The 16,807-nt window shown below is 25.5% G+C and overlaps 1 protein-coding gene across 2 annotated transcripts; it reads right to left on the reverse strand.

The window, feature by feature from the left end:
- Positions 1-777: 777 nt before the first annotated feature.
- LOC135923270 (mitochondrial disaggregase-like) lies at positions 778-16,807 on the reverse strand. 2 transcript variants are annotated; one of them, XM_065457930.1, is made up of 13 exons: positions 16,552-16,807; positions 16,459-16,510; positions 16,329-16,415; positions 16,049-16,281; positions 10,000-10,097; positions 8,301-8,493; positions 7,755-7,832; positions 4,004-4,209; positions 3,420-3,564; positions 2,576-2,655; positions 2,352-2,471; positions 2,057-2,161; positions 778-1,232 (listed from the first exon to the last, which is right to left on the reverse strand). In XM_065457930.1, the coding sequence occupies exons 1-13, from the start codon at positions 16,784-16,786 to the stop codon at positions 1,005-1,007; spliced, it is 1,860 nt and encodes a 619-aa protein (XP_065314002.1). In that variant the 5' UTR covers positions 16,787-16,807; the 3' UTR covers positions 778-1,004. The 2 variants fall into 2 exon arrangements, with proteins under 2 accessions (XP_065314002.1, XP_065314003.1); XM_065457931.1 differs by having other exon boundaries at positions 783-1,232; positions 16,467-16,510; positions 16,552-16,690.

Below are 16,807 nucleotides of genomic sequence, written 5' to 3' on the forward strand. Positions count from 1 at the left end.
ACCGAAAACCCTATTTATCAAAAGAAACAGCAAAGATTATTATAAAACCTATATCTTAACCCCTTTCATTATTATTAATTGGTGGGAAAATATTATTCGGGATTAAGGTTCGGCTCGAGTATATGGGCTAAGCTGTACATTGGTATCGGATGAAGCCTAAAAAAACAAACTCGTCGAATTTTATAAAAAGCTTCCACATTGAAATATTAATTTGCTTCTCGTATTTTGGATTCCCATTTTTGAACCATAAAATACAGTGATAACCAAATTGTAAAAATCAGCGCAGGGTAAACTTTTAAATAACTAGGATATGCCGAAAAAAATCGAAGCGCCTTGAAATGGGATCGTAATTTTGCATCTCAAAAAAAAGAGTACATTTTGAATTTACAATATATCTTTTTTTATGAATATTCGTTTTCATTCTTGGTTAATAGTGTTTCAAAATTTGGCGTATTAGTTTTGTATTGCGTTTCAAACAAATAAAATCTTAGCGTTTCCAAATTGAGATCGAATTTTAGAATTCTTTAAAAAAAATCTATTTGCGTTTTTTAACCAAATGCTTAAATTTCATCAATTTGCAGGATACCATTTAAAATGCTTTGCGTTTCGACGCAGCAACTTTTTTTTCCTTATATTTATAAATTTTTTTAAAAAATGACTGATTATTTAATTGAATTATATTTTATAATTAAAATTAATCGTAAATATTTTAAAATAGCACACTATGATCCAATAATTTGTAAGCGAAATTGAATTACTGGTTTTCATGAATATGCCCATTATTTATGCCAAAAATTTTTTACGTGATAAGAAAAAAAAATGGTTGTGTCCCCAACAAGTTTATGAATATTTTGCAATAAAATAAAATCCTATTCTATAATGTTGCGTTTCCAAATGCGATAATATCGATTTCATGGTGTCAAAAATAATATTTAATACTTAAATTAGGCCGATAATTTAAATTAATTTGTTTCTTTTTATTTTTTAAAAAAGTGAGATGATGTTCAATCCAAAATCAATAATTTTTCGGGGTTGGAAAATAGATCATTCGAGGATTTATTATTTTTTCTGATCAGCTGAAGTTTTATTAATTGGCCTTCTCCCGAATCTGAAGAATTAATAGAGCGCGTTTTCTTAAGATCGTTCTCAACTTTTAAATGAATTGAACTGCCCTTTTCCACTAGATTTTGTTCGTAAGCGGCGGCGAGTTGATTGACGACCCTTCTTTCCACCTATTTATATGATATTATCATTTTATAGTAAATTTAATTAAATAATTCAAATCGGCTACATAATTTTTTCTAAAGAAAAAAGAAATTTAGAAACCGAAACTGGTTCTTAGAAAAATGATATATAAATCCTAGTCAAATCTTTAAAAAAATGGAACCCTTTTTAGTTCAGGTTCCAAACTCTAAAAAGATATTAAGGGTAGAGATATCAAAAAAGGAACATATTATCTTTCTCTCTCTGTGCATCGTCCTATTTTAGTAATATTTTAAAATATATTAATCAATAAATTCTACGTTATTATTATAAAATAATGGAATAATCAATATTTGGAATTGGATATCCATCATAATTTCATTTTTAATCCATTAAAAAAATATTCGCAAAGTTATGTCGAGGCTTGGCTCTTTTGTTGTTGATATTTCTGTAACCCATTCAGAAAAGCGAATAGGAAACACATTTTTTGGTTTGTTATTAGTTAGTCCTAGATCATATTTTCTCTCTCAAAAATCAGGCTTAATAGCCATCAAATATCCTCCCCTTTTAAATATATTCAGTCTGAATAAAGTATTCAATTTTGAAAAATAAATGAGATGTAAAGTAAAGGAAATATCCTTTTTTTAAGAATCATCAAGTTTCAAGCGCTGATATTCATAATCTACCTTTTATGTGAGATCAAAATTTTTTTATAGTAACATATATAGGACAGGAGTGTTGCTTTGCACCCTTTGGAATGCACGAATGTTAGGCAATGTCTATCTTAAAGTCAGGCTTTTGTTCATAACACTTAGAAATTGTCAATAATATTGAAATGTAAGATTAAATCAACCTCATATTTGATAGATCTAGCACCGTATCGAACATTGTAACCATCGGCTAACACGTCTAAAACTTCTCGGTCCCAAGATAATTCAATATCGTTGCGTTTTTTGGCCTATAATTTTTTATAATTTTATCGAGACAATGTGTATACAAAAAGTGGTAACGAAATAAAAATATAGTATAGAAGGTCCAAGGAGCACGTCCCAAAAATGCTATTGGGAGGGAATGCTGGACTTTCTCTAGACAACTAAAATATGAAATAAGCATTTTTTTATAAAAAAAAATCAAAATTATTATGTAACCTTTACAGCCCAAAATTTTAGTTCCTTGAGGACTAGTTTGGTTATCTCGGGTGGAGAGAATGGCAAAAAATAAACAATTTCATTGATCCTTCCTAAAAATTCGTCCCTTCTAAAATGTCTCTTTTATAAGTTTGATATAATTATATAAAAATTATAAATTGCCTGACAAAATGATGTTTACATTGTTTAATATTCAAAATCTAAACACATAAATGTTTACTAACTTTTAGTATAGGTTCGACAACTTGTTCCTTGAATTTCTTGGATAACGTTATCTCTTCAATATCTTCTAGATTTTCTAAATCTTTAAAGAAAAAAATATACATGAATAGGCATTGAAATTAATTATTATGGATTATATGGCAATCATTAATAATTTAATGAATAAAACATCCAAAGATGCCATCTCCTAATCTAGTCCTTTAAGCTGATCCCTGTCAAACTCCTTAAACAAAACATATAGAAATTTTCTATATATTGACTAAATCTGATTTCATTGAATCTAGGATTAGACTAGGGACTAATGAATGTTAGAGTTAGATTGATATTTAATAAAAAAATTAGGAAGGAGATCCTGAAAATTTTTAAGGGAATCATTTGTATCAAAATCTATTAAAGTGCTTTAAGTGATATTTTATTTTATTTTAATACATTTTTTTAAATTTATAAAATGCAATATTGTAAAATAAAAAATTATTTTTAATAAATATAAGCCTGTTATACTCATTTTGCCCGAAATTTTTTTACGATGGTCACAATGTTTTGAAAATATTTCTAACCCGCGCACTACTATATAGTGCACATTGAATATCCACGAATTTTGTAAGAGGAGAAATTTGGGTGGATTTTTTCAAGCATGAATTATTTTGAATATTTTTAGATCTCCTCTTTAAATAACTTTGGCCGTAAAATTTTTTTTTTCTATGGAGTACCTCCACTTAGCATTAGTACGCTTTATATTGATTTTTCTATTAAACCCAGAAATGAGCAGCTTTTAGATAATTATACCTTTCCTTCTTTATTTTATTCTATTTTAGAAGTAGATTACAGCATATCAAAAAAAATTACTTTTTTTCTGTTTAGCCATTTCAGCAGCTTCCTTTCTCAATTGTAAGGCGTGATTGGCGATAACTTCACTGGCCAGATTCGAAGTCATAACAAATATGGCGTCTTTGCATTCGATAGTTTTACCCTTTCCGTCGGTAAGTCGTCCCTAAAGGGAAGGATAAAGATGGAAAAATAAACATTTTATAAATCGTTTTATTAAATGTTATTTTTTCGGAATAAAATATATCATCTTTTGGGTAACTTTAATATAATGTTTGTTTCTGCAAATTTAAAAATTATTTATAAGAATTTGTCGTTTCAGAAATGGGATAAGCTATTGCATTTTAAAATATTCGGAAACTTTATACTACATTGAAAAATACTAAAATAGATTTGTTTTAAATATAGTTTTCTGCCCTTTTCTCGCCTTATTTTTCTTTCTTTCTTAAAAAGGATAATTTAAAATCAATAAGAAACTTAAAAAATAATAAAATAATGCAAAACATTTTTATTTTAAGACCTATTTGTTAATATGCGTTATTTATTTTAGCTCATGATACACTTCATCTCTAATGATAGAATGATGAAATTCGCAAATGTTATACTTCATCAAACAATTGCAACATAATGGTTAAAACGTCAGGATGGGCTTTATCAACTTCGTCGAAGAGCACTACGGCATCCGGACACTCCTTGAGTTTGGTGGTAAGTTGACCACCTTCTTCGTGACCAACGTAGCCAGGAGGAGAACCTATGAATTTGGCCACCTCATGCTTCTCTTGGTATTCGGACATATCGAGACGAATGAAGCCTAAAAAAGTTTTAAAAAATCTTTTCAAATACAAAGATTCCGATATGATATTAAAAAAGTTCGCTCGATAATTACTGCAATAGATGGGTAATTACGAAATTTTTAGCAGAGACCTGTAAAGGTACCATTTTTTTTAATATTTATTTTTAATTTTTATAGCTAATAATGGCAATTTAAAATATTTGGTTTTAAAATATATGACCCAGGTATATTTTTAAAAAATTTTTTAGGCCCGGCCCGGTTATTTTTAGCCATTTAAGACAATATTTAGCACGATAAGCGGGCTAGAGAAAATTTTGTAAACAATATAGTTTTCAGAGATTACAAAATTATTATGGGTTGGCCAGGTTTGAGAAAAAAAATTTCAGGCCAATGTCTACCCCATATTTAAAATTAAAAAATTTCCAAGCATCTCAATTTTAAATTTAATTCAATATATCACAAATCTAAAATAATTAAATTTAAGACATTTTTATTAAATTACAATAAAAATAAGTGGCAAAATTTTATGAAGTTGCATGTGACTTGGTTTTTTGATCAGGCCTGGCGATGTCTGCAAAAAATTTTCAGGCCAATGTCTAGCCCATATTTAAAATTCAAAAATTTTGAAGCATCTCTATTTTTAATTTTACCCAATATGATTCCTATCACAAATTTAAATTTTGATATTTCTAATACCCTTAATGCCCATGCCCACGGGTTACATTGCAACAATTTTACATCTTTTTCTCCTAAATTTTAATATAAAGCATATTTAGTACTATATATACAAACTAACTAATTACCCCTCAACCCCGTCATTCTTGACGAGTTATTAGCTAGCATTTTTATAAATAGGTAATTTTTAAATTAAAGTTTAATATAAATCTTGTTTGTAATTCATTCTCACAAATCCTATTAAAAATTAAAATTTTGCACATTTATAAACAGTGTTGCAATTTAATGTAGATAATTAAAAAATATTTTTATTTAAGTCATTATTCAAACTTCTTATATTATTAGTAAATTTATTAATAATGTAATAGACAAATTAAATCTGACAAAATGATAGTATAAAAATAAAATCATGTCCAAAACATAATTCTAGAAAATTCAAGAAATTTAACAAACAACGACTTCATAATACAAAGTATAATAATAGATATAATGGAAATATAATTAATACAAATGATTATATGAGGAAGAAGGGGGGGGGAATAAAATCTCCTTGACAAAATTTTTATAACTAGATAAAAAAATAAAACTTAGCACTTATAAAATTTGCACGTTGTTTAATAAACTATTATAGACCGACATCATAAAATCAAAACCCTAAAAATATAATTAATAAAAAATTATATAGATGGCGTTAAATATTTTTATGTCAATTATTATCACTAACTTTTGTTTAGAGCATTTATTGGTGAAATGTGATAAAATATTAATATTATTTTGTTGAAGAATCTTTAATATGTTTTTAATAATAGAATTTTATCTAATATTTTATCATATTTTATTACAATAAACAATAGAAACCCTAAACGTGAGATAATTTTCTGGATATATCAAATAGTTGATCGAAACCTTACATATCCTGGGTTCGAATCCTTGCCATCACAAATGGTAGGCAAGGGAATTTTTGATAAAGAATATTATTTCTATTTATTTATTTATAAAAGAAATTTTATAAATATTTTAAAAAAGCAAGATAATTAGATTATAACAACCTCGCTGAACCCTTCAACATAAAAACGAAATATTGACTCGACGATATAATTATTCTCGATTTTTTTCTTGTTAACAGGCTTGTTTTGAGCCGATTTTTAAAAACGGCTAACTCAATATTTCATCCAGAAAAATATTAGGCAAGCCTGAAGATTTTGTTCATAGAAAGAACAAAGGTCATAACATATATTATTGAAATCTCGAAGCTTATACATAATTTACAAGGAAATTTTAAATGTTTTATTTAAAATCGTAATCTTAATATCATTTTATAATATAATATTACCTACACTGGAGATCTTTCGGGCCGGGGATATATTTTAAAATTACAAGAAACAACCGAATATTTTTTTATAAGCAAAATTATATAAAATTAAAACAACGTTCGCGAATTACTAAGAAGTTTGCTGTTTCCTCTAGTAGAGTATAAAATTTAATCATACATATTAAATATATATGAATTCAAAGAAATAAATTATATAATAATATTCGATATTAAAATGTTATAAAAGCTATAGATATATTTAAATAATATAGCTTTATTATATCAGCGCAAAGTGTGGAATTATAAAATAATATTTTCAAAATAATTATTATATAACTTTTCGATATTATAATTATTTTAAATTTCACCATTTTGCTTTTGCTTAGAGCTAACGGAAGGAAATTATAATAAGATGACCTTATGCAACAAGGGAAATAATGTTTTATCTAAAAAAGCTCTAGAATTTAGCAAGAAAGCTATTTTAAACAAAATATTAATGCTTTTATTTAAATGGGTGTTAATTATTAAAAAAAATGTATAACCCATTTATTAAAATTAGTGGTAATTTTGAAAAAATTTTCCCTGGAAAGTAGTATATATCATTTATAAGATAGTTAAGTTCATTTTTATTTCATCTGGCCAATCTTGTGCCAAGATAAATAACGTTAGTTTATAACTAAAGAGCCATTTTTGCCAGATAGCTTTAAAATTAAAAATTAATCATTGGTAATTGTTCACTTTGAAACTAGTAGAACTTCAATATCAAATAAAAAAAAATTCTTCGAATTTTTCAAATTAAAATAAAATCTTCAGGCAATATCATAGCTAAGATGTCACCCATGACAATATGGAATTGGTGTTTAGGAGTTCTTAGTTTTTAAAATTATTAAATAAGTCTAGGTTTTGTTATGTATATAAAGGGATAAAGCATAAAAATTCCCAGTTGATATTATAAATTTACTATAATCAATCCTTCCATTATTCGATATTGAAAATAATGGTGAGTAATTATAAATTATGAAAAAAAAATCATTTGGAGGGATTTTAAAAATATATTAAATTAATTTGATTTAAAATTATTAAAAACTTAATAAAGTATATAAAGAACAAAATTTTTAATTTTTTGATATTCGAAGCCCTAATATTAGGTGACAGAATAAGTTACACAAATATTTTTTGACAATATTTATGATTTCTCCTCTGAAAAGGTATTTATTTTCGTACAAATATTTATTTATCATCAAATATCATTACGTTTATCATAAAAATTTAAAACTATGGAAATAATGTATAAACATTATTCGAGAAAAAATAAACAAACCAATATTATAGTATCCATCTGATTAACAAGAGTTTAACTATAATTTTATAAAAAAAATCGTATAAAAAATTCATCATACACTTTATTTGAAGTCCATCATTCAATATTCTAGTTGGAAGTGGGGATATAAATTGATGGTTTATAGTCAATTAAGCTCTGAGACATTGGTCTATAAAAATTATTTGCTTAAATCCATATTATTTCTTTTTAAAGATTATCATATAATAAACAAAAATAATAAGTTTTATTTATCACCTTTAACTGTTGCAGAATTGCTTTTAGATTTTGGATTGTGTAGATATTTTGCTATTTGTTTGGCCGTTTCAGTTTTACCTATAGATTCAAATATAATAATATAGTAAATTTCGAATTTCTCATGAATGTTATTAAGCGTAAGTGTCCAAGTTTCATAACTATAATTAGTAACTAATTTTCGTGAACCAAATTTTGGAATCGTATGTTATTCGCAAATTTTAAATGAGCACATATGAGTTATGTAAATTTAGTTTTAAATGTTTGGGACATACGAATAAATTAGTAACTAATTTAGTCGATCTGAATAATTTATCAAATCTATTATGATCCTATATTCAAAAAAAATCTATTCTATAAAAATAACTTAACAATGGAGCTTAAAATTTTAAATTACTGGAATTTTTTTTTAAAAAGGTTTTCATTTGCAAAATATCTTTTAAATATGGGGAAGGGGGGGGGGATTAATATGTGGAGTATTACCAGTAGAAACTTATATTACATGATGCATTCTATCTTTCATAAAATTAATTTTTATTAAAAATAAACCTATTCCAGAAGATCCCAAAAATAGGAAGACCAATGGGTGTTCATCGTCAAACCAGCCGTTCTCTTTGCGTCTTATAGCCCCGGCCACAATAGAAATAGCCATCTCTTGTCCTATTATGTTTTGTTTAATGCGTTGTTCCAAGGGAAATTTGCGCCTTTCTTCGGCTTCGCGCTCTGCTTTCAGGATTTCAAACTATAAAAATGATAGGATCGGTTTAAAAAATAATTTTTTTTGGAAAATATATATAAAAAAAAAATAATATTGCATTTTTGAACTTTATAAAAATATTCTAGTTAAAAAAAGCTAAAAAAAAATTGAGAATAAGTTTTATATAAAGAGAATTCCTCTCAAGTTTCAAAAGTAAATTAAGAGCATTTTCCCATTAAAAGCTTCTTAGTTATTAAAAGATAAAAATGAAAAATATTGGTTAAAATTGTGGGTCACAAATGAGCAGCGATGTACCGCTAATCATGGCATCGGTTCATATTCAATTTTAACCTTGTGGGCGGTATTCAAAAATGATAATTAGCCTCCCTAAATCAAAAATATATGCGTATAAATTTTAGGGCTGTGCCGATATTAAATATCCAGTCGGATCGGCGCCGATATTTAGCGTTTACCAAAAATATCGGATAGGACCGATACCTGTAAAAACCGATCTGATCTTTTTACTTTTTTTTTGTTATTTTATGTGTAATTATTTTACATATTAATATTTTCTAAATAATTTTTTTTTAAATAATGCAAATTCACACCACCCCTTAAATTTTATTTATTTTTTTTAATAGATTTATAGTATTTTAAATTTTTTTTATAAAAATAAAAATAGAAAGGACCCAGTGGAACTATTTGTAGGTTTGGGTTCTGAAAATCTAAACTTATGTAAACAGCACAAATTGAGGGTTGGCGTTTTGCGGTACTCTATTAATTTAAAAAAAACGTAACGCAACCTTAGTTTAAATTGAGGTGGGATTTTTAATACTAAAAAAAATTCAGTATGTTAGATTGAAACAAAAAAATGTGCTAAAAGGTATTTTAAAAAAAACCAGTTAACGCCTATAAAAATGATTTTTAGCGCCAAACGATAATTTGCATACCATTCGAAATGCCTAATTTGCGCTGGCAAGGCAGAGCTTGAAACCTCACTCAATTTGTGATTGAATGAGTATTTGATATGGATAAGTTATTTTTATGGTTTGGTATCAGTACTGGTTTAAAAGAATGCACCCGTGCATCTGGACTAGTGTTGTTAAACGGCTCTATTTAATCCGATTTTTAAAGGCTAACTCATTAATTATTCAGAAAAATATTAAGTAAGCCTGAAGATTTTGTTATGGCATAAAGCATCTGTTAGCGAAATTTCGATGCTTACACAAATGTTTTCTAGCTTAAATATTGATTTAATCGCAAAATCGGCTCAAATCGAGCCGTTTGACAAGATCTTAGGAAATGAAAATAGAATTCAACGATTGTTTTAAGGTCTAATATTTAAAAAAAGAAAGAAATGAAGAAACTTAAAGATTAAAAAAGAATTCTTAAAGACATTTTATGTTTTAGAAAATTGAACTTTTCCTAAATTGTGTATATGTTTTTTTTGTATACATTTATATGATAAACAGTTTATATTTCAGGGGAAACTCAATTTAAAAACAGATAATTAGTGTTGTTAAAAATTTATTCATAAATTTGCAATGTTACTTTATTCATATAATCTTTTAAAAGTTTTTCCATTTTTTCCCCTTTAATGTAATCAATAGGTTTATGTCCATTTTTGTTTTCCACCAATGGATTTGCCCCTAATTGCATAATTTTTGAAATAATTAAGTATAATTTATATGATTATGATAAATAAAACTTCAATTGTAAATATTTAATATCTGCATAATAATCATATTTTAATATGTGAAAAAATATAACTCCCTTAAAATCGAATACAAATTATATTTAAAAAAAGTATAAATGAAATTATTTAAGAATATTAGAAGAGGAATCAATACCTCAGCTGATGGCGTAAAAATATAAAAGAAAATCATTTCCGAATAATACTAGAGATGCATCAATATCTCAGTTCATACAAAAATTATACAATTAATTCCTTCGAAACAGAATGGTGTAAGTAATGAAGATAGTATATCCCATGTGTTTTTTCTGGACATCGAATGACACAAAAAAAATACTTTATTTATATAAGAAATATATAATTTATCAATAATATACATAATTTTATATAAAAATATTTTTCTTTGTTGCATAATTAAAACTTTTGAAGTAATATTTCAAGCTGAACTTGGAGTTGAATCAAAAACTGAGAAAATAAAGCATAAAAAGTGCTACAAGTAAAAAGTTAAAGATACCTGTATTGAAGCTGTTGAATAAAACTACAAAAGTAAATCTTTCAGTTATGGTGCAAAATCAAACCTTAAAAATATTTTCAAATAGATACTATTTTTAATAATTTTAATAATAAACGATTCTATATAAAATAAAACACTCATAGATCAGCACTATTTAGTTTTCAGCCAGTGGCGTAGCCAGGACTTATCCAAGGAGTTCTTCAATCAAAGCCAGACATAAAAAAAGTAATTGAATTACAGGCGAAATATAAATTATACATCGTGCCTAGCGTAAGTCATCAAAACTCCTGGAAGCATTAACTCTGATATGTCAAAAATTAATGCGTACTTAGTATATTTTAGTGCTTCAACTCGTTTGATAGATAGTTTAAAGAAAACCGCATTATTGGCAGGTAAGGATAGAAGGAAAATTATAGAAACACTAAATCTGGGTGAGCCAATATAGACATCCCTTAAATTGAGTCGTAATCTGATTTTAAATTGCAAAATTAATTACATTTACAAATACATTAAGGTTTACTTTTCCCGATTTAAAATATTTATGAATCTTATGATTCTCTAATCTTTATAGCTATTCTCTGTTCTTATCGGTATATTTAATAGATATAGAAGTAAAATAGTTTAAATTTTAAATGGAATTATATGTTCAAGAATTTGATAATGAATGCTCATTAATATGCAGTCCTAAGCACGAAGTTTGCTAAACTTTAGAAAGTATTAATCAATATGTAATTTAATAGTATATTTTTAGCTTAATTTCGATCCGATTGATAAACAGTATAAATAAAAAATTAATTAGCAAAAGGGACAAATTATATGCAGTTTTTTAAATATGATTTTACAGTTAAATTATATCAGTTTTATAATTTTATTTAGTTTTTAAATTAAATTCGTAATTTTACTAATTTTAATAGCCATTAGACTCACTATATTCGGTAAAATCTAACATATACTTAAGACTGCTAAGCAGCGCGAAGAAACCAATAAGATTCTCTTAGATTTTTTAGCGAACTTGCGGTTCAAGCTAAGGCCTAATACCAAGCTCGTGGACCACGTTCGCGGTACGCTTAGAGTTATGCAACAAAGATAACGGCTAGTGTTTATATTAAATGGGTAAAAAATTTTATTAGACACTAAAACCCACTACATTCAGTAAAATCCAATAAATGAAAAATAATTTTATTAGAAACCGGGAAAACATGAATTAAAAACTGTTTAATTAATTATTATAATCTGAAAATAACAACTTAAAACTGTGAGATAAAAATAATCACAAAGCTTAAATTCTCAAAATATGTTTTACCTTTAAATTTGTAAAAAGGTTTGCATAAGATAAATCATGTCTTATTTTATTAAGTTATAGCCCCTAAAGAATAATTATAAATATAGTTTCATATTTTTTCCTAATGATGATCAGAATACTCATTTATCAATTTTAGATTAAATTTTCTGTATAACAAACTATGTCTCTTTATTGAACAAATTAAATATCAATTAATAAAATAATGTAATTATTAATTTCAATTATAATATTGGATTTTCTTTATAAAGATAAGAGCCTAAAGTTTATGTGATAATAAGCTTTGCCTATGAGGGCTATCTATATCACCAGCTGTGATGAAGACTGATTCTGATGGAACACTTGTTGCAAGAGATTCCAAATATTTACATGCAAGGTTTTCCAAAGTTAGAAACTTTTGAGCATAAAACTATATAGTAATATAGAGGATCAATATTGGCATGTTTGTTATTTAATAAAATTTAATCTCACGTGATTTTTATTTACTATAAACAATAGAATAAACAATAAAAAAAATAAGAATTGACAAAAACTTTGAGAAATTTTCTTTTAAATTTTGGAAAAAAACATTAAACATTTCTATTTTAAAAGATACTTTTATTTATTACAAGAAAGGGAAATTAAATTTAGCTAAATTTCATTCAGAGGATATAAATATATCCGAAGGCCTATTAATTTCAGACTTTAAATCTTGGTATAAAAGATTAATCTTAGTAGATAATCTTCAAATAAACACAATGGAAGCTTTGCTTACTTTAAATATATTTTGGAATTTTTTTCCAAATATATTAAAATTACTGTATATTTTGGGAACATAACCAATAAGTACAAGCCCAAATGAGAATCTTTCCTTCATTATAGAAAATAAAAATATCTCAAATATATAACATCTTAAAATCGATTAAATGGATAACTTATAACATATCGAGATTTAATATAAAAATTGGTGCAATCGCAAATGAATGATATTTTGATTAACTTTTTAATCATCATATAATGATTAATTTTATATTTTACTATGACTTACATATTGGCTATAGCTATAATATTTTTTAACAATATTTTATTATTTGCTGTTGAAATTGTCATTTTTTGGTTATAATAAATTTTATATTTATTAATTCTACTATATTTATATTGTTCTAAAAAAAATTTCAATATTTAAAAAATTACCCCCCACCCCCTCCTTTAGAAAACTCTTGGTTAAGCACCTGACCTTGAAGTTTGGCCTCAAATCAGTTTCGGGCATAAAACATCTTTTAAAAGGGCTGGATTAGGGCTTTCTATTTTTTGACTCAAAATATATTAAGCAAATTTTGATATGTTTTAAATAAATGATTTAAAAAAAATTGATATAAGTAGGGATACACCGATATTTTTATCGGATCGGATCGATATTTCACCCATTTTAAAATATAGGTTATATAATAACATTTTCCGATCCGATATAAAATGGCGTCTTTAAAAATAAAATGTTATAAAATTTTTATAAAAAATTGTATCTAAAATATTTATTTTTATAAATAAAATCGAAATCCATTTTTATGTTTAATATAATAATTAGGGGTGTACCGATCAGAGTTGTTAAAGTAGCGCGCTACTTAGCGCGCTATCTTTTTTGGTAGCTATAGCTAATAGCCGCTACTTTTTTAAAATTATTTAATTTTTTAGCGCGCTACTTTTAAAAAATATAATGAATTGTAAGTATAAACATGAAAATTTATATATAATATCATAATTAATTATAATTTTTATAATTTATTATTTAATTTTGAAATTTAAATATATTTTCAATTTTTAATTTATATTTTCAATCTGTGTTAATAATCTAAAATGGCATCGCCCATGGATATCCAAATCCTTGAAAGTGATTCAGACATGGAAGATTCAATGGAAGAAAATGTACTTAATAGCTCTAATAACGATTTCCCATTCCCTAGATTTGAAAAATTTTTTAAAATAAATATTAAAACAAAATCTGGATTCAATTTCCTGTGCTTAAAATGTAAAAAAAATATAGCATCAAATTAATCGAGTAGATATAACCTGAAGAAACACCTAAAGGTAAATTGTTATTTTTACATTATAATATTATTTATTTTATTAGACTGTTCACGCCTATTGCTATAAGTAAATAGAGAAACATATAAAAAATTTTGGTATAAGAGAATCTTCATTCAAAAAGACAAATACTATCCAAATTAACTGATAATAAACATGCCAATATTTCACAAAAATTGGCTGATAAAGTTATTGTTGATTTTATAATTTATACAGTTCAGCCAATGTCCTTGGTTGATAATCTATCATTTACCATGATGATTAAAACTCTATCCCCTGGTACAACAATTTTACGCCAGACACTAATGAATAAAATAGCAGATAACTTTAAAATGATGAAAGATGCTCTAATAGTAGAGTTATCAGATATATCTTATATATGTACACCGGCAGATAGTTGGACACATAACAGAAGGTAAAAACTTATTTATATTTATAAATTGATCTGATTAAATATTTTTAGAGATTCCTTGCCCTCAAGTGCTAGTGTCGAGAGATTATTTAGTAAAGAAAAGCTTATACTTTCTGATCGTCGCTCTAGACTTGGGGATGATAATATTGAAATGATATTATTATTAAAATGCAACAAATTAAAATAAATAATTATTTATATTGCTTATTTTTTTATAATCTAAACTAACTATATTTTTATATTTATAAATGTTGATTTTTATATATTATTTATTATACATTTACATTATAAGCAAAAAATAAATAAAAAAAATTTGTTTCATTTGTTTCTAAAATTTTTTTTATAAAAAGTAGCTAATAGCGCGCTATTTTTTTGACAAATAGCTATAGCGGTAGCACGCTACTTTTAAAAATAGCGTTTAAAAACTCTGATAAAGATACCACTTTTTGGAGGCCATCCGATATTAATCACATATCGGCCGATTACCTATCGGATATCATATCTAATTTTGTATTCTGCAAAGGTACCAATGGTTTTAATTTTTAATATACTTTTTATTATATAACATCTATAATTTAACTATACCATAACTTATGTCATTTATGTATATTATAATGATCAATTATAGTGTATATTCAATTCAATTGCAATTCTAAAAGTATATAAAATATTTTTATTGTTAAATCACTTTTATATAATAAGTAATAACATTAATCTATATACATAATAAGTGATAAACAAATATATTATGAAAATTGAAATAAATATTTAAAATAATATTTAACATTAATATATCAAAGATTTCTTTTTAGAAATACCAAAATTTCCAATTTATCAGAGGTCAGCCTGCAACAAAGGTAACTGTCAATATCACCAGCTTCACTAAAAACAGATCCTGAAGAGATTATTGCCCAGCCCACTTTTATAAACAGAATGCACATAAAAAATAACAATATGGCAAAATTTTTATTAATTAATTATTCTTATTAAAAAAATAAACATAAAAATGGATTTCGATTTTATTTATAAAAATAAATGATTTTTTAAAAATAACATTTTATTTTTGTTAAAAACGCCATTTTATATCGGATCGGAAAATTTAATAATATTGGTCGATAACCGATATTTTAAAATGAGTGAAATATTGGCCCGATCAAATCAGATAAAAAAATATCGGTACATCCCTAATAATAATATTTAATAAACATTCTGCCATATTGTTATTTCTTTTGTGCATTCTCTTTATAAAGGTGTGTGATAATCTCTTCAGAATCTTTAATGTTATTACTTATTATATAAAAGTAATTTAATAATAAAAATATTTTATATACCTTTAAAATTGCAATTAAATTGAATATAAACTATAACTGATCATTATAATATATTAATGACCTAAGTTATGGTATAGTTAAATTTTAGATATTATGCTAATAAAAAGTATATTAAAAATTAAAACCATTGATATCTTTACAGAATACAAAATTAGATATGATATTCAATCAGTAATCGGTAATATCAGTTTAATATCGGAAATATTGGATCAGATCGGCCTCCAAAAAGTGGAAATCAGTCAGTACACCCCTAGATATAAGTATTGATGAATTTCTATGAGATAAATACCTGAATTTAATAAAAATTTTGCCATTTCTATATTATCAACTAGCACTGAATAATGAAGGGCAGTACACCCTTTAAAAGATGCTCTAATGTTAAGTATATCACTGAATTCTTGTTCTCTTTTCAACAATACATCCATAGTATTCATATTAAATTCTTTGGCAGCATTATATATATTGGAAAAATTATCCTCCATATCAATATCTGCACCTGCATCAATTAATAATTTAACTACACTATAAAAAATATTTACAATCTTCAATATATATATATATAATTTAACTCTATATTTCCATTAATTGAAGCAACCATAAGAGGGGTCCATCCAAGATAATGACGCTGATTTACATCAGTTTCTAATTTTAGAATTCTTATAAGTACAATGTTAAAAATTATAATTTAAATATACAAACTTTTCTACTTCTTTAATATCATTAATTTTACAAGCTTTCAGCAAATTTTCAGCTAAAAACAAAATATGAATTTATATTGATTTTAGGATATACTGTTAGAATCATTGTATTTTAGGCAATATGCAGTAGATTTATTTTGAAGGACTAAGGTTAAAATTAATCCTGTTCCTATAGGTATGGCAGTTTTTGTAAGCTTGAAAGGTAATTGGTAAACTTGATATAGTTTTGGAAAGAAATATGAAAGTTTCCTGTGATTATTTTGAAGATGTTTTATATAGCGCAAAATCTTATATTTACTATGAAATTTTAAAATAGTAAATAAAATCATTATTTAAAAAATATTTGAAAA

The sequence above is a fragment of the Gordionus sp. m RMFG-2023 genome, chromosome 2 (genome assembly GCF_954871325.1).
Source record: "Gordionus sp. m RMFG-2023 chromosome 2, tfGorSpeb1-WG-v2, whole genome shotgun sequence".
NCBI lineage: Eukaryota > Metazoa > Nematomorpha > Gordioida > Chordodea > Parachordodidae > Gordionus > Gordionus sp. m RMFG-2023.

Coding starts and splice junctions, on each gene's coding strand:
- LOC135923270 (XM_065457930.1), bottom strand. CDS start 16,786: ATGATTTTATTTACTATTTTAAAATTTCATAGTAAATATAAGATTTTG. Junction 3,565..4,003: donor TGTTGCAATTGTTTGATGAA/GTATAACATTTG, acceptor CCTTCCCTTTAG/GGACGACTTACCGACGGAAA. Junction 2,472..2,575: donor TTGTCGAACCTATACTAAAA/GTTAGTAAACAT, acceptor AACTTATAAAAG/AGACATTTTAGAAGGGACGA.